This window comes from Mangifera indica, chromosome 17 (assembly GCF_011075055.1).
Source record: "Mangifera indica cultivar Alphonso chromosome 17, CATAS_Mindica_2.1, whole genome shotgun sequence".
Classification (NCBI taxonomy): domain Eukaryota; kingdom Viridiplantae; phylum Streptophyta; class Magnoliopsida; order Sapindales; family Anacardiaceae; genus Mangifera; species Mangifera indica.
Genome location: NC_058153.1, coordinates 2,419,471 through 2,442,104, shown reverse-complemented (window position 1 = coordinate 2,442,104; position 22,634 = coordinate 2,419,471). Strand labels below are relative to the sequence as shown.

The window sequence follows — 22,634 nt, the reverse complement described above, 5'->3', positions numbered from 1 at the left end:
TAAGGAATCCCACTTGAGGCCAAAATCACAAGGTTGGGGGCCTACCATCAGCCTATAAGGAAGCAGTCCTTCCGCTGCACAAGCATCGACAAAGGGAGAGTTAACGGCAATACAGTCAAGCAGATGCTGAAGGATATTCACGAATGCACACGCAATAACGATATTTTATTATAAGGTTAGATAATTTTAAATAAAAAATAAAAAATAAAATAATATTTAATTATATAATAATATCTTATTGTTTATATAATATAATATATTTAATTTTTTTATTTTGCTTTTTTGAGTCTTTTTGTTTTATTAAATTGAAATTTATTTTTCAAATAAGTTTTGCCATTATTGAATTGTAAAAGGTTACTTCCAATGAATTTTATATGATTTATGTTTAAAAAATGTGTTAATTGGATTATATTATTTAAAAAATTTATAATAATTTAAAAATAAATTAAACTGATTAAATCATGATCTGATGAGATAATTGATTCGATCATTTATCTAATTTTAAAACCCTAATTTCAACAAATTTTAGGCCTAAATATAAACATGGTGGTCCATTTCAACGATTTCTATTTTGGAAGAATATAAATTTCCTTCAACATTTAATATTTAAAAAATTGAACGTTGGAATTCTTAAGAGCATCAATGCTTTCCATTTCTATGCTCTCACAAATCCCTTTGAAAGATAAATTAAACTTAGAAGTGACATTGGCCAGTGGCCGGACAGCCTTTAAAAAATAATTCTTAAGTTTTAGTGAAGAGAATATTATTTTTAAAAATTAAAAAATTTTAAATAAAAATAAAAATATAATAAAATTTATATATTTTTAATATTATTAATAAAATAATAAATTTATCTTTACTTTTTTCAACCAGAGTTACTCCGTATGAGAGTTGGGTTCCATATGAGCGTTAGGTCCCATATGAGACATAGATCTCATATTAGAGTTGGGTCCCATATGAGACGTGGATCTCATATGAGAGTTGGGTCCCATACGTATCAGGGAGGCGAATCTAACTTTTCCTCTTAACTTGGGTCCCATGCGTATCAAGGAGGCGAATCTAACTTTTCCTCTTAGCTTGGGTCCCATGCGTATCAAGGAGGCGAATCTAACTTTTCCTCTTAGCTTGGGTCCCATTAGCTCGTGTCTGCAATTTTTGCGCCTATACCCTTCGCAGCTATTAGTATAAAAGACTTCACGAACATGCCCATTTTCTAACTCCACATATTTTTGATTCTCTCGCATCTGTTAATAACAAAAGAAAAGCTTATGAAAAGAATATTGGTACTGAAGATTTCGTCTTATTCAGAAATAAGAAAAACATTGGCTCTTAAATAGCCTTACATAACAGCTTGACCAAGAAATAAGCAACCCACGTCTAACAACTCCTAGAGACGTGGAAAGACTAAAACAAACAGAAAATACCACCCTTAACAATAGGGATATTATTTGACTAGATAACAGAACAACTCAACATTTTCCTCCCTTAAACTGAATGCCTTAAGCATCAGTTTATATCAGTTTCAGAACAAACTCCTAAGGCTGCTCTCAACTTTAAGAAGACATCTAACTTCAGAGGTTTGGTCATTACATCAGCTAATTGGTCTTGTGTGCTGCAATAAACTAATTCTACAGAACCAGCTTTTGTGAGCTCTCGAAGAAAATGGAAACGCACATCTATATGTTTACTACGACCGTGCATTACTGGATTTTTTGACAGCTTAATTGCAGAACTACTATCACAATAAATAGCAGTTGTCTGACCTTGACTCAAGCTCAATTTATCCAGCACTCTTTTCAACCATACTGCCTGACATGCACATGAAGCCGCAGCAATGAATTCAGCCTCAGTGGTAGATAAACTAACAACTGGTTGTTTTTTTGATAGCCAAGATACAGCTGCTGAGCTCAATAAAAAAACATAACCTGATGTGCTTTTTCGATCTTCCAAATCCCCTGCATAATCGCTGTCTGTGTATGCAACAAGTTCACTATTTCCTCCCTTCTTATAGAAAATTCCAAAATCAAGCGTTCCTTTCAAATATCTCAGCACCCTTTTTGCTACTTGTTGATGAAGCTCAGTAGGATTCTCCATATACCTACTAATAAGACCCACAACGAACATCACATCCGGTCGAGTAGCTGTGAGGTACATGAGACTACCAACAATCTGTTTAAAATGAGTCTTGTCTACCTTGACACCTTCTTCATCCTTCACGAGCTTACAACCCGGAACAATCGGATTATGAACTGAGTTGCTTCTATCCATTTCAAACCTTTGCAAAACCTCTAATGCATATTTCTTTTGACTAATAAACACACCATTAGATTTTTGCAACACTTCAAGACCCAGAAAAAACCTCATTTTGCCAAGATCAGTCATGTCAAACTCACATTTCATAGATTTTTTAAACTCAGAGATCATCAAATCATCATTTCCAGTAAAGATGAGATCATCAACATATAAACTTATAATTAAAATTTTACCTTCTTTTGCTGCCTTGATAAAAAGAGTATGCTCATAATCACATTTCTCAAAACCTGCCTTTATGAAATAAGCTTCTATACGGCTGTACCATGCACGCGGTGCTTGCTTAAGCCCGTAAAGTGCCTTCTTTAATTTATAAACCTTGTGTTCATGTCCTTTTTGCACATAACCACAAGGTTGTTCAACAAAAATTTCTTCATTCAGCTCACCATATAGAAACGCAGATTTTACGTCAAGTTGATAGATGACCCATCCTCTTTGAGCTGCAAGAGCCACCACCAAACGAATTGTTTCCATACGTGCCACGGGTGCAAACACTTCTGTATAATCTACACCTTGTTGTTGAGAATATCCCTTCACTACAAGCCTTGCCTTGTACTTGTCAACTTCTCCACTCTCATTAAATTTGGTCTTGTAAACCCACTTTACTCCAATTTTCTTTCCACCTTCAGGTAAATCTGTTAATTCCCATGTGTCATTCCTTTTTATTGCTTCCATTTCGACATCCATGGCTTTCCTCCATTTCTCAATTTTTACAGCATCTTCAAAACGAATAGGATCAACAGACGTAAACATAGCCAACTGAGTTTCATTTTCTTCTTCAGAAAGTCTTTCTCCTGTTTCGTAGTCTTGCATCCAAACTGGTGGTCTCCGACTCCTCCCTCTATTCGAACTAGATGAATTCTCTACAGCCAAAGAATCAGAGGAGAAATCCTCCTCTTCTTGTACATTATTATCAAGATCAGATTCACCCCTATTTCTATCAATTTCAGCTACTTCCTTCTCTTGATCACCCCATTCCAAGTCACAGACAATATTTTCCTCATACTTCGTATCCCAATCCCAGCCCTTGTCTTCTTCGAACATAACGTCTCTGCTTATTATGATCCTTTGAGAAATAGGATCATAAAATCGATAAGCCTTCGACTCCTCACTAACTCCCAGCAAAACACAACTCAAACTTTTATCATCCAACTTTGTTCTTTTATTATCAGGTACATGAACATGAGAAAGACAACCAAAAACTCTAAAATACTCAACTGAGGGCTTGACTCCACTCCAGGCTTCTTCCGGAGTCTTATTTTTGACGGCCAAAGTCGGACTTCGATTTAAGACATGCACCGTCCAATTGATTGCTTTAGGCCAGAAGGTTTTAGGAATCTTCTTTTCTGAAAGCATACTGCGGACCATATTCATAATGGTTCTGTTTTTTCGTTCTGCAACTCCGTTCTGCTGCGGCGTGTATGGAGCTGTCAACTGTCTCTGGATACCATTCTTATCACAAAAATTATTGAATTCTTGTGATGTAAACTCTCCTCCTCGATCAGTACGCAAGCCTTTAATTGATGCATTTGTCTCATTTTCAACACGAATTTTAAACCTTTTGAAGATATCAAAGGCTTCTGTTTTTTCTGTTAAAAAGAAAACCCATGTTTTTCTACTGAAGTCATCAGTAAAGGTAAGCAAATACCTTTTCTTGCTATTAGAGATAGGTTTGATCGGTCCGCAAATATCAGCATGTATTAATTGAAGAATTTGTGATGCTCTCCAGGTGCTTTGCTTTGGAAACGAACCTCTTTGTTGTTTTCCTACTAAACAATCCTTGCACAGCCTTGAAGGAGACTTTAGTTGAGGTAGACCATTCACCATTTTCTTTTGTTGAAGAGTTTTTAAACCAGCGAAACCCAAGTGCCCATATCTGCAATGCCAAAGTTGTACCTTATCCTCAATAATTGAGTGAAAACAAACAGATGATAAAGGCTGAGATATTGCTTGTAGTATGAACATTCGTTTTTCAGACATCTTCGTGTCCATGATCAATCCTCTCTCATGATGAAACACTTTGCACCTTCCATGTTGAAACATAATAGAAAGCCCCTTTTCCTGCAATTGTCCTATGCTCAACAAGTTGTTTTTCAATTCCGGTACATAAAACACTTCTGTAATAATCTGTGTTGTTCCATTCACTTGTAGCCTCACGTTGCCCTTTCCCATTACAGCCAAGCTTGTGTTGTTGCCTAGCATCACCGAATCTCTGAAACTCTCATTTAGATCTGAGAAATATTCCTTCATTCCACACATATGATTGCTACATCCTGAATCAAGGTACCACACATCTTCTTTGTTGTCTTTGTTTCTATCCATGCACGCCATCAACAACATTTCTTCTTGTGTCTCTGCATAATTTGCCTCATTCTCCTTACTTGGACATTCCCATTGAAAATGCCCAAGTTTATGACAACAGTAGCATTCCACTGTGGCTTTGTTAAAGTTTTGTCTACCTCTTTCTCGTCCTCGTCCTCTGCCTCTAACACTTGCACGACCTCGACCGCTTCCTCTTGACTGATCTCCATGGGTGACCTTCAAAGCATGTTCTTCTTCGATGTGAGTACTCATACGTTGTTCATGTACAAGTAAGCTACTTTGCAATTCGTCAATGGTCAAAGTGTCTATATCTTTAGACTCCTCAATAGAACAAACCACATAATCAAATTTGGGAGTCATAGATCTCAAAATCTTTTCAACGACAGCAACATCTCCTTTGTTCTCACCATTTGCTTTCATCTTGTTTGCTATTGCAAGTGTACGAGCAAAATACTCATTTACAGATTCTCCTGCTTTCATGTGAAGAGCTTCAAATTCCTTTCGAAGTGCTTGCAGCTGTGCACGCTTGACTCGAGTTGTTCCTTGATATTTTTGCTTCATAGAATCCCATATGTTTTTTGTTGTATCCTTATTAAGGATCGTTTCCAGGATTGAACGATCTAATGCTTGAAATAGATAGTTTTTCGCCTTTAAGTCTTTCAGCTTCTGATCTTCAATGTTCTTTCTCTGTGCATCTGTAAGCATTGCACCTTCTGCTGCTGCAGGAATTCCAGTCTCGATTAAACCCCAATACTCCTTTGAACGCAAGAAGTTTTCCATGAGCATTGCCCAATGATCGTAGTGCCCATCAAACTTTGGAATTGATGGCTGCACAAATGAACTCTCTGACGTCATTGTTGAAGATTGCTGCTTCAAATTTTAATCAGGCCCCGTGATGGAGCTCTGATACCAAATGTTAATAACAAAAGAAAAGCTTATGAAAAGAATATTGGTACTGAAGATTTCGTCTTATTCAGAAATAAGAAAAACATTGGCTCTTAAATAGCCTTACATAACAGCTTGACCAAGAAATAAGCAACCCACGTCTAACAACTCCTAGAGACGTGGAAAGACTAAAACAAACAGAAAATACCACCCTTAACAATAGGGATATTATTTGACTAGATAACAGAACAACTCAACATTGATACCAGGTTTGTCACGGGCTAAAGTTGAGAGCTGTGGCAAGGCTTTGGGCAGCTATGAGGTGATGGCGATCTTAAAGAATGAGTATGCGTGATCATTGGGTTCGGAAGGCAATAGATGCGATTGGGAGTGCTCCAGCCACGGGGCGTGCACAATGCTACTCACCCGGCATTGAAGGGGGGACTAGGCCAACCCCGCACAAACTGGTCGGGAGCTGGAGCCGCTCTCCTGATGAGTCCAAGGCAGGACGAAACCAGTGATTCGATGCCACTATGTGGACGCATGCACAGGCTGATCCTCGAGACAGTCCGCACCTCGAGGATGCCGCACAGGGTACGGGGAACACCCCTGTGACAGCATCTTGCTCGCTATCTAAGATGGAGGAGGGGCTTTTCAACTGTTTCAAGCTGCTTGTTATCTCTTTCACCGTCCTGTTGCTTGTTTTAAAGGTTGCAATTCTCCTTTGGTGGATAACCAGAAAAATTGTCGAGTCTCCTGCTGTTGCTCCCCCAGAAGTAAACATAGAGTTGGCTGCACAGCAACAGTAAGAGAACTTAATCTTCATGCTTGCAATCACTTAGTTTGGAATTTAAGGATTCTTCTCTTCAGTCTGAACAATTTGTGGCCACTCCCCCTAGGCATAATTTAATGTTGTTAATTTCTTCTGCCTGATTGTAATTTTTTTGTTTCCCTTAGGCATGAAGCCAAGCTTGCTGCAGCAGCTAGTCAGCCTCTTCCTGACGATGATGGAAATGCATTTGAGTAAAGGGCAGTTACTGTCAAGCTACAAGCATTCGTGCAGGCTTTTAAGCCCCTTCAACTTGTGCTTTCGTTTGTCATTTGAAAAATGTTTGCAACATTATGTGTTTGGGATTTGGTAATGGGATTTGTTGGAATGTGTTATCGTGCTGTTAAACTTAGTATGGGATTCTGTTTTGGTGTTGTGGATTATGCTTTTTAAATACTTCTCAGTATGTTGTGTAGATTGTGCTTCTAATTACTTCTCATGCATACCTTAAGTTTACAGGCATGTCTGGGGACTGTAAACTCGCCAAATGAAGAAATCTACACGTTACACGCGCCTCTAAATAAAAGCCACGTGACATCACGCGCCCTTTCTGTCCTTCACGCGCCTCTGAGAAGGAGACGCGCATGAATGTGACATTTCTCTTGGATCATAGCGCGTGCATAACACGCGCTGCAGGGTCATGTTCTGAATTCTCTTGCTGGAAATTACTATATTTGTTTTAATGACGAGCGTGCCATGGGTCATGTTCTGCCCCAGAGATGATCCACAGTGCCTTCGTATGTTTTTTTACAGACCAAACCACAAAAACAATTTTTTAATTTTTTGGAAATTATTAATTTTCGTAATTTTTTATTTTTTTTTGAATGTATCAAGGGAGCCCGCAAATCTTTCTCGTGAGATCCTAATAGGGTCTATTATATTTGTGAGCCCAGCAAAGATTGGACCGGGCCGGCCCTCGCTGCCAGCTCTTATCAAAGTTCAAATGTTTGAAAAAACACTCGTGGATTTACATGTATTTATTTTATGAAAAAATATAATAAACGATATGGATGAGTTTGAAATTTGAGTGAGCTTATAAAGAAAGCGGAGCGGAAAGAAAGTCCGTACATCCGAGGCAAACATAGATCAGACGGTCAATAATGTTCCAGAACAAAGAAGAATCACCAAAAAGTAATTAAATCCAACGGTTGGTAGAGTAAAGTTAAGTTAAAGCCACGCTGGACCCTCAGTTCAAATCCCTCACTCCCATGTAAGCCCGTGCTCATCGCCGGCTTCATCTTCTATCATATCTCTGCTCCCTTCATCGCTCACTCTAGCGCTATATACTAATGGTAAGCTCTTCCTCTATCTTCTTGCTATACTTTAGGTTTCATTTAACAATTTCAGATCTTGATGTATTGTTTCCGAAACTTGTAAGTAGGTTTATTAACGGGATGAATCTTTATGTTTTCTTGTTTTTCAGGCTTTGCCAAATCAGCAGACTGTCGACTACCCGAGCTTCAAGCTTGTAATCGTCGGTGATTGCGGCACTGGTATATTTACCGATTATTTACTTTTTCTGATTTGTGGTCGTTTTCTTTTCTTTTCTTTTTAAATTAACACTGCAATATGCTTGGTTTTTTCCATTTTTATTCGTGAAAGAGAGTGCAAACAAGAAATTTAATGTGTAACTTAGAGAGACATGAAGTTTCATGTTAACAGTTTATGGAAATACATTCTTTTATTGTTTATGTTTAAAGGAGTTTTGAGGAAAAGCGATAGTCCTTTTGGAACTACTCTCCCTTTTATTAATTTTTATATTAGACGCTTTGTTTGAGTGATTGATGGTTTATGTTAATAATTCTTTGAACCGTCAAAGAGTTGGACCTAATTAATTCTTTGATGATTTTTTAAACCCTGGATATTTTAGTTATACGCTTTTATTAATTTGAGTGTTGTTATATTGCATCTATTTGCTCATCTTGTCGCTTGGGTACAGATTACAAACCCAGTCTCTCTCTTTGGTTTCTCTTACATAACAGGGTGGGTGTCTTGCTATATGGACCACCTGGTACTGGAAAAACACTGTTGGCTAGAGCTGTGGCTCATCATACTGATTGTACTTTCATCAGGGTTTCTGGTTCAGAAATATATTGGAGAAGGCTCTAGAATGGTTAGAGAACTCTTTGTTTCTCTAACAAAGATGTTTTGCCTACCTCATGGATAAAGATGGGACCTTCAGGAATTCATTCAGTGATGGTTGGGATCGTATCCTGTCAAAGCATCCTATTCCATTTTACTATTGTATAGGTAAAATTTTTAAATTCAGTAATATGTATATGCATATTTGATTGGAAATACATTATTTCTAATCTCAATTGACTGTTTGAAATGCTTCATATTTGTCATCATATTCTTATTTTGAATATTTTATATGGAACCTAATTTTGTTGTTCCATTTGTCATTGTGTGCCATTGTTTGATCGTTCTACCTGCATGGTGTCTAGAATGCTGGGTACAAGGAGTGACTTGTGGAAATTCCTGATGCATCTCTGTGTGCTTTTATCCAATAGACACATGTTTTCTAATATGGTCTGTTTGAACAATATCGGGGGTCATGGCCTTCTTTGTGCTGCTTGGATTTTTTGGGCTCATACTACATTGTTCCTCCCTGAGCACTAATGACCCACGGATGACTAACTGCCAAAACTGCTGCTATGGCTGGGGTATTTTGGATTGTTTTCCTGTGTCTATGGAAGCATGCTTTGCCCTAGTTATTGTTTTTGTTGTCATTTTCGCCATTCTTGGCATAGCCTACGGTTTCCTTGCTGCCACAATTCAGAAGATCTGGCAGCGACACTGCCACATTCTCACCAAAAGAGAGCTTACAAAGGTAATCACCGAATCACACCTATCCTGTAAAAAATTGTTTTTTGTACCTTACAGATACTTGATAGGGTAAAGTAGATTTCGTAGACAATGATGCTTCAATACTTGAGTCATCGAACACTCACTGTTTAAAACCTTTCGTAGGAGTACATTGTGGAGGATCTTCATGGTAGTTACACACTGCCTAAACTGGATCTGGAACATGAAGAACGTCTAAAAACGATGAAGCTTTTGTAATGATGGGTGGGAGGGTAAGTTATACACAACGTATCTGTAATGTTTGAAATCTTTCAGCATGGAAAAGCTACAGTGTATATTTGCATGGCAAATTTTGTTTGCTATAGCAAGGAATAAAAAGAATGTTAGCATTTTTCTCTAAATTGTGCAAAGCTGATAATGAGGAAAATGGGGTTTCATAAATATCTGTGCAGTTATACGCATTGCTTTGCTTGAAAATGTTTGGTTGCCCTGCCATGTCTTTGATAATTTTGTCACTCTGATACATACATGGCTGTGGCATGTGAGAGAACTAGAAGTCGTGATACATGCATGAGTTTGTATGTTTCGAAACAAGAAAATCATAAACTTTTTCTCTTAATTCAAAATTATTTAATCAAATTTTATATATTTTTTTTCAATTCAAAATTATTCAGTTGGATCTTACCATATAAGTTGTATGAATAAATTTATATAATTTGTTTGCATATGTAGTATTATTATTTTTTCTTTATATGACTATTGATAACCTCTCAAAAATACTTATGATATGATACAAAAAAAATGATACGTGCATGAGGTGTATTGAATTAATATGATGTAATAGATATATCATATAATATGATACATATCTTATGATATAATATATATTATTGATATGAATCGATATATTTTTTTAGAGGAAATGATGATATAGTGATAATATATATGAAAAATTTTAAAATTTTAAAATTTTAAATATGTTTATAATTAAAATATTTTAGTATTTAAAATTATACCATATTATATAATATTTAATACATAATATCAAAAATTAGGTAGCTACCATCTGCCAAGGAATACGGGAACTGTTGTTGCCGCCTTTCCTTCTAAGCGAGTCACCCAGCGTACTAATTTACCGGAAAACCTGAACTAAAGCTCAAGTGTAATGCGGTTACTTTGATTAATGAAATTTCATCCGACGATTTTCGCCCTCGGGTCGATTCCTGTCTAACTTCTTCTCTTTATCTACATAATACACTTTCCAGTGCAAACACTTGCTTGTCAAAATTTTGATTAATAAAATTATACATACATATTTTTAGTATATAAATAATATATCATTATTTAATTAAATTATTTTGAATTAATGATAAAATGATACGTACACTTATTCATACAATGATACATTATCTATGTACAAACATTATATACTAAAAATAAGTACAAATAATATTACTCAATTGTGATATATAAAACTGAATAAAACAATGAATAAGAGAGGTGAGGTGACTGATAGCTTTCTTCTGATCCACCCCAATCCAATAACTTGGCTAGATTTTCATGTAGCAGAAAAACAAAAACAAAAATTACACAGTAGTCCCACGGCTCAAGGAGCTTTGATCACCATCACTGACAAAAATAAGATGGTCGCCGTCTTTAATAACATCTATATTATCAATTTCGGCTCCTTCTTTACTTAAAATTTTACCTGCTGAGATCCCAAATTTTTTAGCACCAATTTCAAGTAGTTTCTGCAAGCTTGCTGGAAGTAGCACAAGCTTTCCTGTGATTACTCCCCTTTCTGGACAACCAATTGTCACTCTTGTAGAATTAACACTTACAGCCATGACATGCTTAGAATGATTACCTGAAAAAAGTAAGTCTTTCTCCACTGTGTGAGCAACTGACATTATTCCAAACAATGAATTGTGGAAGTTATTAATCCCGCGCCGTGGACAACCCTGGTTGCATGTCCCATCGGTAGATTGGAAGGAACCTTCTTTGGCTAAGCCACTAATAGCTGGCTCACTTGTAAACCTGCCAATAGGCTGAGTTCTAGTCTCCTTAAAAGATTGGAAAATGAGTTGTATATCCTCATGTCCTTGCTGATCAGCTAGCTCCCTTGGGGTCCAGCCATGGACATCTGGTTTATCAATGTCAGCCCCCTGGTCTAAGAGAAATCTGACTATTTCAATGTTGTCTTCACAAACTGCAACGTGGAGAGCAGTGGAGCCATTGTTCCTAGGCTTTGTGACATCCCCACCATGGTGAACAATTTCTTCAAGTAATTCCAAGTTGTTCTTCTCAGCAGCAGTGCATGCAAGGTGACCCATATCTCCAGATTTAAGGTTTCCACCATTGTCCATAAGAAGGTTAATCACATGTTCATGATTTCCCAGCATTGCATCCCATAATGGTACATTACCCTCTGAGTCTGCCATATATGAACGTCAATTTATCATTTATGGGTTAACACGGATGCAATACAAACCCAATTATTTACTTATTTATGGGCATACCTCTGCAGTTAAGATTTGCGCCGTAATCGAGTAGGAGGAGCACGCAATTTTCACTTCCTTTTGATGCTGCTATATGCTATGTCATAAAGAAAAAGTTCATAAAGGCAAAAAGAAAACATTAGTTTCTGTGATCAGATATTAATTTCAGCAGAAATAAGAGAAGAAGAATTTCACAAACCAGAGGTGTTCTTCCATTGTTGTCTGATTCACTTGGATCAAGGCCTCGTTTCAACAGCTGATGCAACAGTAAATCATCTGCTCTATGTGCAGCAAAACATAGACTGAGAGGTAAGTCCATTCTCCCATGAGCTAGCATGTTCTCAGTCTCAATAAAAATTCCCTCCATAGTTGGGTCCTGGACTTGGAGATCTTTCAAATGCTGACCAGCCAAAAAAAAAAAAACAGAACCGATTGTATTGAGCATCAAAATATTTTATGATCTCCCAAGTGTTCTACATACAGTTAGATGAACTTATGGTATCCCAAATATACAAACCTGGAGAAGATTATTGATGATTATCGTTCCATCACCAACATTAGCTTGAACAACATTCAGGAATGTCGTACGGTTCAGCCGTAACAGTTGGCTCAATCGTTTTGTCTGCACTGTAAAAAGCTGCGGCCGATAACAAAGTAACCCAATCTCTCCACAAATTTCACCAGCTTTAGCGTCCCCAACAATCTGCAGTTATTTAACATGATTTAGCTATCATATTTTTCATTATGGACAAAAGGACTTTTCAATCCACAAGAGACCCTTGTATTAATAAACTAGTCTCCTTAGTGGTTAAAAAAATAATACTTGCCTGTTCAGTTCCATTTTTGAGAATCAATAGATCCTGTAAATGAATTCATAACATTAGCTTCCATTATTTAAAATGTTGAACTTATGAAAATCTCAATGTAAATGCAATTTATTCCTTGTCATTTGCAGAATGCAGCCAATTTTCAACTTTAGGTGAATAAATAAAGAACAAAAAAAAAAAGGGCAGAAATGTCCACTATTGAATACTAAAATGTACAGTTAAGTTCAGCAACTACCACAGCCCCGGTGACAAGAATGTAGAAGTCTGTTGGTGCTTCATTTTGCAAAATGACATCTTCTTTGGTGGAAAATACTCAGCTTTCATCTCTGAGATCAGCTGGAAAAGCAAGTCATTGGAAACCCCACGAAATAAGTACACCTTGTCCATGAGAGAGTAAAAAAGATAATGGGAAATGCTTGATCGGATGGCTTTAGGAAGAGAATCAAGAGTCCCTTGCTGCTGGAGTCCCTCAGAATCAGTCCTGTACTTCAAACACAAATGTGCCAGCATCTGATCTTGTAGGCGATGTGGCAAATGGTTCCTCTGAGCAAAACTTGAAGCAGCTTGAATGGTGTCTCTCTGATAATTTAAATTACAAACAAAAAGAGAAACAGCACTTAGCATTCTAACAGAACCAGCAACGTCAGGATCTTCACCCGATGTAAGCAATCGACTTACAAAAATAAAACAACAAGAATCAAACTCACAAATCTTCTGGTTCGACTAGTTCCATGGACAACCAAGTTGGTCATGTTACCAATCAGATATGCAGTCAATCCAAGATTTAAGAGCATAAAGAAGATGTCAAAGATCATCTCCCTTGCATTAACTGGATGCAAATCCCCATAGCCAACAGTTGTTAGTGTAGTGATAGACCAGTAGATTGAAGTCACATACCGAGTCCAAATGCTCTTTTCAATGAAGTTGTCTCCCAGGGTTGCTGCAATCCAGGTCCTGTGAGGATTATGGTAACGCGCGGCAATGAGATAATAGAAGCATCCAGCACAATGCACCGCAAACAAGGTGACCTACCATGAGAGTCCTATACTTAATGAGGGCTAATAAAACTAACAAACTGCATTTCTTCCACAGAGACATAATCCAAAGAAGTTTTCTGGGGCTTACAAAAATAAGTTTACAGCATCGAACCCAAAATAATTGTAGTTCTTGTCTTTCTCCAATCTGTTCCAATAAATAAATAGTATCAAAGCTAAGTCATCTAAATCAAATTATATCCAAAAAAATAATAATAATAATACCTGGAAAACGGGGCACTAACTCTTCTGAGACGCCAAAGGCGAAGCATGCTGAAAAAGCCATAATATTGGAGAGGTATAGCAGAGATTTTGTGAGCGAGTTCAGATGGGATTGTGGATATGACATCCAAGAGAAACCAGGAGCTTGCATATTTCCAAGAAATCTTCTTTGGACTATCGACAAGCAGATAGGTGGCTTTGTCAAGGTAAGCTACCAAGAAGGTGAGAACAATATCGACGGCAAAGAATCCATTAACAACGTTATCAGTGATGGAAAGTGCTTTCTCTGGCTTTTGAAGGAACCCAAATTCAAATGGCGACGCCCAAGCAGTGTAGATAACCAGAAGGACAAGAAAATTCTCCCATATCCTGCAAGAATCAGTTGAAATCAGACTATTTTTAGCAAAAAGGTGTTCCTTTTAAGTATAGCTCTTAGCAGCCTTGCGAACAACTATAGTTGCAAAAAACAAGAATTTAAATTTTGCTGCAACTAATTTGTCTCTATAATCAGTTAATCATGATAGAAGGGGGAATATAACTCAATTTAAAACTTTTTCTTGACTCTTATTAGCAATTTTCAACAAATTAATTCTTTCAATATAATTGTTCTCTGTAAAAGATTAAGAACACTACAAAGAACTAAAAATAAAAAAAAAAATCACAAACAGATACGTATCAATAAAATAAATAAATAAATAATGCAGCTGCTCAAGTTCTTTAAGAATACCTCCCGTTTGGGATGAATTTGAGCTGAATTGATATTAATTCTAATTTGATTTAATTTGAAAAGATTTAGTTTAAATTTAATTCAATTTGAGAAGAGTTGAATATAAATTTAACTCAAATTTGATTATAGTTATGAGTCAAACTTAAGTAGATTTCAACTCAATTCTATATTCAAATCAAAATTGGTCAAAATGATATTGTTTTAATACATGTTAATAAAAAAATCATTTTAATTAATTTGAATCAAATTTTTTTAAACTTATAAACGTGATGAATCAAGCATTGCCAATTTAAACTTGAACTCAATAATATAAAAACCCTTTAATTTAAACTCAAACTTGTTTTATAGTTATTTAAATTAAATTAATAATAAATTTAAATTAATTTAATTCGAATCTACCGTATTTTTAGCAAAAGGAGTCAAAAGAAAGAGCTGAGTTATCTATAAATAAAATTTTAACCACAAACAACAACAGTACCCATTAGTTAGAATGGATTTGAAAATTGTAATGCCGTCAGGGTTAAAAACAACGCTTCAAGCGGCTCAATGCCATTTTTTCCGAAACCTCCAAATAAGGGAAAAAGAATATATTTATAGAAAACAATTATGACGAATAAGCCAACAAGGAAAGACTTAAATCTTAATATACAGAGAAGAAAGAAACACCTGTAACGATGATCGCAAGGCGAAATAATAAATTTTCTGAGCTTGACTCTCCGGTTGCTTCTTGCTCCAAGCGACGGAATAACTCCGGTTGACAAACTGTATTGGCTGCCATCTCTTGACAACTGCTCTATATTTTCTTGGCCGCAGACTGAAACTCTAAACACACTTTTGTTTCTCTGGCTCGCCATTGTTAACACTGCCTGTTATTTGTATAGTTGTATATCGATTATGAATGAATTTCAAAACAGAATCAGTAAATTCCTAATTTATATCGTGCAATGTTGTGATAATAGGAAGAGGAAATATAGAGAATATTCACACAAATGATCTAAATCTTCAACACTAAATTCTTAAATATTTGATATATATCCTCTTCCTCCCTCATCCGTGGTGGCGTTCTCGTTCCTCTTCTACTATACATAAACTTCGCCCACGCCATTTATAAGGCTTCTGACTTCTAACTTCTGAGCATTACACACAATCATGTTTGTTTCTCTCAGTTCTTTTGGACAGTATCCCTAGTCTGCCGTTGTATAATATAATTATTTAATTTTGTGTAAGTTACTTGCAATTGTGCCACATCATTGTTTTTTTTTCTTTTTTGGTCCCTTCAAATTACTAAGTTATATTCAAAAAAAGAATCTAAGATTTTGGATATATATTTTCATGTGAAAAGATATATAAGATTTTGATAAAATACCCAAGTTATATTCAAAATAATAATTAAGATTTTGGATAGACTAAATTATCCAAATTGTCATACAATATACAATAAAGATATTGAGCGATTTCAGAATATAACTAAGTAAAAAATCATGTAAAATTAAAGATTTTTAGATATACTATTTTAATTTATTTTTATATTTAAATAATCGATAAATAGAGTAAATTTAGGGTACAAAAAATTTAGCTGGAGAGATTTTTTTATAATTGACACAAGCTTCAATTTTCTGAGAGATAAAAGTTAACAAAGAAGAGATTGAGTTGACGTATTGCAGGTCTGAAAACCAAGTGGCTGACATCCTCAGTAAACCTTTAAAGTATGAAGGCTTTAGTCAAGCTAAAACACATGCTAGGAATGTCTACTTTATCCTGATTTTACAGCCATTTTAGTTTATTATTATTTAAGTTCTTACCTTATGCTAATGAAGTCCTTTTGTGATGGTGGGATATTATGTAATCCTAAGCTTTGCTTCCACTTTAGTGACATCAAAGTAAGAGAGTGGCTGTACTTCTCTAACTTTTGCTTTCAGTTTATGTAACAGTTCTATTTATCATTTCCAACTGTAATAAAAGTGATTTATTTGTAAGTGGGTGCACATACAGGAGAAGGCTGACAAATAGGCGGATCACATCGAGTGTGGCCCAGTCGATTCGTATATAGATAAAGTGGGTATCAGTGGAAAACAGATTGATTTATAGTGTAATAATTTATAAAACCCATACTCGACTTTATGAATACGGGGCATCTGTTAATTTTAATTTTTAATTTTTAATTTTTTGTTTTTAATATTTTATTAAATTTAATTTATAATATTTCTTTCTCTTTAAATACATAAGTATTTTGTAAAGAAACAAAAATTTATCTTAAATTATAAAAATATTTTTTATAAATTTGAAAAATTTTAATATTAAACATAAAATAAATATTTATTGCTTATATTATTTAAATTTGTTTTCAACGTAATAAATTTTTTAATTTTAGGATAAATTTGAGTTTATTTTATATAAAAAAAAAGAGAAAATATATAAAATTTATATTAGATGTGTTATCAATTTAATGTTAAAAAGAAAAAAAAAATAAATAGAAAACAAAAACGGATGACCCGCAGACATTCAACCCACCTGCAAAAATGCATTATCTATGAGTATGAGTCAAAAAATCCAACATGTGTGTCCATTTTTAAATGGATAATCCATCCATTTTGCTAAATCTATACAAAAGTAACTTAATTTTTTCCTTTATAATGAAAAACTCTGTTCAAATTGATTCATTTTTTAAAATCAAATTAATTTTATTAAATTAATTATATTAAATAGATAAATTTAGATGCAATAATGCACCCATTTATTACCACTTAATCTATCATTCTCGGATATAGGGACTTTAATTTCCATTCGAAACTTATGTCTGATTTCCCTCTAAGTTCCGACAAATTACTTAACCCAGCCCCACACGCATAAAAAAACCAGACCCACCTTTAATCGTACACAAGAAGAGAAACCGGAATAGCCGGTAAAAAAGGATCTTAAGAAGGTCAATTAGTAACCCCACCACTTGCCCAACCTTATCCTCTTGTCCATTTGCCTTTTTATTTTTTTCCCTCTCAGTCCCATCGCCATGTCCTTAAAAAGACTAACCCCAATGAACTGTTTACTTCCATTTCTGATCTAACCTCCTTTCAAGCTCTCTCTATTTTTGTAACACATCAATTCTCAACTCTGCTTTCTCCTCTTTCTTATAGATACACACAAAATTACATATGGCTACCAATCTCCTTTCTTTCAGGCCTGCCGGAATCCAAGTCTGTGCATCATCGGCTCCCCGGAAACCTGATTCCAGCAAACAGAGGAGTCCTTCCTCCAACTGGTGGACCCCGCTCTTTGGCTGGCGCTCCGAACCCGACTACATTGACTCCAACGGTAAAACGGATCAGTTGGAATCTGCTCTTGAGGTGAAATCTATGAAGCCTTCTCGGTTCACGCCGGGTTGCTTCACGGAGAAGAAGGCAAAGCAGCTCCGGATGATGACCAAAGACACCTCTTTTCATGACGTCATGTATCACTCAGCCATCGCCTCTCGCCTCGCTTCCGATTTCAAGGTCCAATCGGAGTAGCTATGACCGTTGATGAAATATAATTTTATTATGTATCAGTAAGTGGGGTATGATGTATGGTTAGTTGGTTACGTGGAAGAAGATGATATGGTTATGTTAAATAACTTGTAATTATTGTTGTTTTGTTTTTGAGTAACGTTATATATGTTTATTTTTAGAGTTATTTTATTTATAATTTAAAATTTTTTAATTATTTGATAATATATATTAAGTATATATTTATTTATGTATTTAAAATATATATAGTTTTATTATTTTTTTAGTAATATTATATATATAATTTTATACATAAATAATGATATATTATCGTGTGATTAAATATTTAAAAAATAAAAATAAAATAATATTCAATTATATAATAACATATCTTTATTTGTATATAAAATTATATATAAAAATTATGTATAATTTTATTATTTGTTGAATCGCCTCTGTTTTTTGCTTTTAACGGGATAGAGATGTATAGGCTTATGTCAATAAAAAAAAATATATCTTATTATTATATGATATAATTTTAAAAAAGAAAAAATTGTATGTGATGATATTATTCAATGCGGGTCATGAGGTGTTTACCTGAAAATTTTTTTTTTAAAGAAGCAAGGAATGATTTTGGGATTAGTCAAGGTGGTGGAAGATGTTTGGTTTATTTATTTTCAATGGGGAAGTAATTGCCTCTTGTACAGCAATTTTCTCTGTTCAATTGTGGAAAATTCAGAAACAGGGGATTGTGAAAGGTACTGAGAATGAAAGCTGGAAACATGAAAAGTGCGAGGAAATAGTGATAGTGGTCCTGGAGGCTAAACAGTTCAATCAATTTAAATATCTAGACAATCGATTTTGTTTTTAGCTTAATTTGTATTTTTCCTTGACTCATTACCTGCATTACAATTCTCATTATCTGCATTGTTTGTAATTGGGTTTCTATGGGCAATTCACTGAAAGTTGAGGTGGCAATTGGAATGTTTAAATATGTTCCCAACTCCTGCACTCCCTGAAGAAGATCAACGCATCAAATACAGAAGGCAGAAGTTTTCTCTGCTTCTCCCATCATGCAGACACAAAAATGTAGAAGATAGTCTCTCAGGTATAGAATCCAAAATACAGCATTCAGGTAAATGGAGTCATGAAAATAATAACTTGCGTCGAATCTTTGAAACACATTTGTATCATCAAAATGTGAACAGAATTGAATTCGGATATATTTTACTGTTTTACAGAATTTCAGAATCTACAGAATGACATGTTTAAGATTTTCCGACATTATCTCTTTCCCTATTACCATTGGCTCATCCTGATAAGATGCATTTGTCAGTTGACTGCTAAAATACCATCCGATGAAGTGGCTGTAATGAATGAGCTCCTTTATTCGAGGTAAAGAGCAACCTCAAGAGGCTTTTACTTTTGGAAACTCTTGTTGCCCTTATTCCAAGCCTTCCCATGATGCGTCCTCGACTGGTAGCCCGTTGCAGCCTTGTGAAAACCGTTGTCCACGGCTTGATTTGGGAGCCACCCGATACGGCTCAAGATGTGGCCCAAATACTCAATTGTTGGTTGGACAAATTCACATATGTACCGGTTGGGGGGAAGGAGATAGTATAATAATCATTACCAAACTTATCAAAAACTTATCGATATGATATGTATCATATGGTACAATATAGATAGAAAATAATATATATTATAAGGTATATTAAATTAATGCGATAAAATAAATATGTTATACGATATAATATATATATATTAACAATACAGATTGATATATTTAAAAAAAATATATAAAAGAATTTTAATTTTTAAGAGTGTTTATAATATTTTTCAAAATAATGATATATTAATTAAATTTTTTATTAATTTTATTTATTAAAATCATATTATGTGATACAATACTCAATATATGATACATAAAATTAAGTTTTTAATATATAATATGATATGTGATTTAACTCCTATTATCATTATTATTAAAATCAGGAGAAGATGATGATCTCCCGCTCCAAAATTTTGGAAATTCATTATAAATTTGGATAAAAAATAAAATATAAATTAATATGAGATTGTTATAATATAAATAATTACTAATATTAATAAAGTAAAAAAAATTGAGTCAATAAATATATATTGAGAAAAAGTTGATGAAATTTGGAAAAGTTTTGAGAGTAATAATGTAGTACGAGAAAAAAGATCAGAATGCTTTGTAAAGAATGAAACGAGTTTGAATAATACATTTAGGGTACGTTTGGTTGGAGGATTTTATGATTACCTTGATAGTCTATCTTTTATTTCTTTGTTTGGTTTGTTAGTAATAAAATATTACAGTAATCTTCTATTACCAATGCTGACGTGGCAGGTAATATAAGTGATAATCTGATTACCACTTTCACTTTAGGTATTTAAATATTATTGAGGTAATATTGAGTTTATTATAATTATATTATTATTTATTAATTTTTTGAGATAAAAATAAATTTATTTTTAATTAATATGACAAATAATATAAAAAATATTTAAAAATAATTATATTCAAGGACATTTAAGTAAAATAAACTACTAGTACTCTTTTATTACCTTTAACCAAATACAATAATTATTTATACCTATCAAATTTTATCAAACATAGTAATTATTTATACCCAGTAATCTTCTAAGTAATCTATCTTCAAGATAATCTTTCTATTTTAGTAATCAAATATTATCCAAATCAAACGCCCCCTTAAAAGAATTGATCATTAAGGGTAAATTGGTATTTTTATAATTTTTTAAGGCTCAGTCCTTGGGAGTAGGCACTAAGCCAAATCCAAGGGACCAAGCCCTAGGCACTCAACCGGAGCCCATCCTCCTAGGCCCGATGAGGCTTGGGCTCGCCACTCCTTAAGGCTGGACTGGGCTTTTACTCAGCGCTACATTTTCACTCAGCCATCGCCTCTCGCCGCGCTTCCTATTTCAAGGCTCAAACGGAGTAACTAGGACCGTTGATAAAAGGATGGTTTCTCAACGGACATGACGTAAGACTTTGCGTACGAAAATTCTTACGTTGCTTACGTGGCAGAAGATGATAAGATTGTGTTAAATAAGTTGTAATTATTAATGTTTTTTTAAGGTCAAAGGAATATTTCTCATCCAAACTATGTTGAAGGCTCAAAGTTCTCCCTGTTAATTTTGAAAATATCATTTACTCACCCATAACTATTTATATCTATTAATTTTAAGGGTAAAATCATCATTTTATAGTTAATATTAAAAATAAACTTAAACATGATTTCATCTCCCTCATAAATTTAAAAAACTAATTTTTCTCCCCTAAACCAAGTTTGAAAAAAATCATATTGCTCTCCTAGGGTTTAGTTTCAAAACGCATTCACTTTCTCCACCGCCATAGCGGGCCGTCTCTCCCTCTTGACGATTTTCCTTCCTCCGACGCCTACCTCAACTCCACCCCAATCCATCCGACGTTGAGAGACGTTGTTTGAGAAGACAACGATAAAAATGAGATCGATCGATATTTGGTATTAAGAGTAAAATTATTATTTAATAAAAAATTTTAAAGAATTAAAGTTTTATTATTTTTTCTTCCTCAAATTTAAAAATCACAATTTTCTTCTATTCAATATTTAAAAAATGACAATTTTCCTCATAAGATTTTTTTTCTTTTTTCTTTGATGAGAATCCATCATCTCTGACCATCGACCGTCCTTTCTCCCAACTTACCTCTCCCTCTCTGCCTTTCTTCGACCATTGATCAACGGAAATAGTTTAAAAATCTAGACATTTGCTCCTAAAAGATTTCCAAATTACTTTTGTATGAATTTTCAGATGATTTCCATCGATCGATGGTCGGAAATAGGTTGATAGGGAGAGGTAAATGAGAGAGAGGATGGCCAACGGTTGGAGATAGTGGATCATTGTCAGAGAATAGAGGAAAAAATCTTAGGGAAAAAATTATCATTTTTCAAACTTTGAAGGAAATTTGGGCACGGGGTAGCTTTGGGGGGGATGGTGTCGTAAAATGCATTTGGGGTCTTAATCGATGAAAGTCTTAAGGGGTCTTAATAATCGATGAAAGTCTTAGTCGATGAAAGTGTGATGGATGAAAGCGTGAAAGATGAAAGTCGATGAAAGTGTGATGGATGAAAGCGTGAAAGATGAAAGTGTTAAGGGGTCTCAATCCTCTTGTATAAAAAGGCCACAATCCACCAGCATTTTCTAAACAAGATATCTCGTCTCTCGCATGCTATCTAAGATGGAGGAGGACCTCATCAACGGATTCAAGCTGCTTGTCGCCTCTTTGACCGCCCTGTTGCTTGTTTTAAAGATTGCAGTTCTCCTTAAGTGGTTAACCAGAAAAACCGTCGACTCTCCTGCCGTTGGTCTCGTAAAAGTACACACAGAGTTGGCTGCATCGCAACAGTAAGTGAACTTAGTCTTCAGGCCTGCAGTCACTTAGTTTGGAATTTAAGGATTCTTCTCTTCAGTCTGAACAATTTGCACTGCCTGATTGTAATTTTTTTGTTTCCCTTAGGCATGAACCGGAGCTTGCTGCAGCAGGTAGTCAGGCTTCTTCCTGACGATGATGGCGATTCATTTGCGTAGAGGGCAGTCACTGGCGAGCCACGGACATTCGTGCTCGTGTTTATGCCCCTTCAACGTGTATTTTCGTTTGTCATTTGAATAA

The 22,634-nt window shown here is 34.9% G+C and overlaps 2 protein-coding genes and 1 pseudogene across 2 annotated transcripts in view; 2 read left to right on the top strand and 1 right to left on the bottom strand.

Annotated features, from left to right (window-relative positions):
- The first annotated feature begins 7,572 nt into the window (after positions 1–7,572).
- LOC123200472 (GTP-binding nuclear protein Ran1B-like) overlaps positions 7,573–22,634 on the top strand; it is a 36,369-nt gene continuing 21,307 nt past the window's right edge. The window contains exon 1 of the mRNA XM_044615669.1: positions 7,573–7,638. Within this exon, the coding sequence (XP_044471604.1) occupies positions 7,636–7,638 (3 nt within the window). The 5' untranslated portion in view covers positions 7,573–7,635. The remainder of the gene's footprint in view (positions 7,639–22,634) is intronic.
- Positions 8,425–9,555, top strand: LOC123200473. Its single transcript, XM_044615671.1, has 3 exons — positions 8,425–8,596; positions 8,899–9,179; positions 9,320–9,555. Exons 1-3 carry the CDS (start codon positions 8,506–8,508, stop codon positions 9,410–9,412), a joined length of 465 nt encoding a protein of 154 aa, XP_044471606.1. The 5' UTR covers positions 8,425–8,505; the 3' UTR covers positions 9,413–9,555.
- On the bottom strand, positions 10,637–15,316 carry LOC123200509 (annotated as a pseudogene).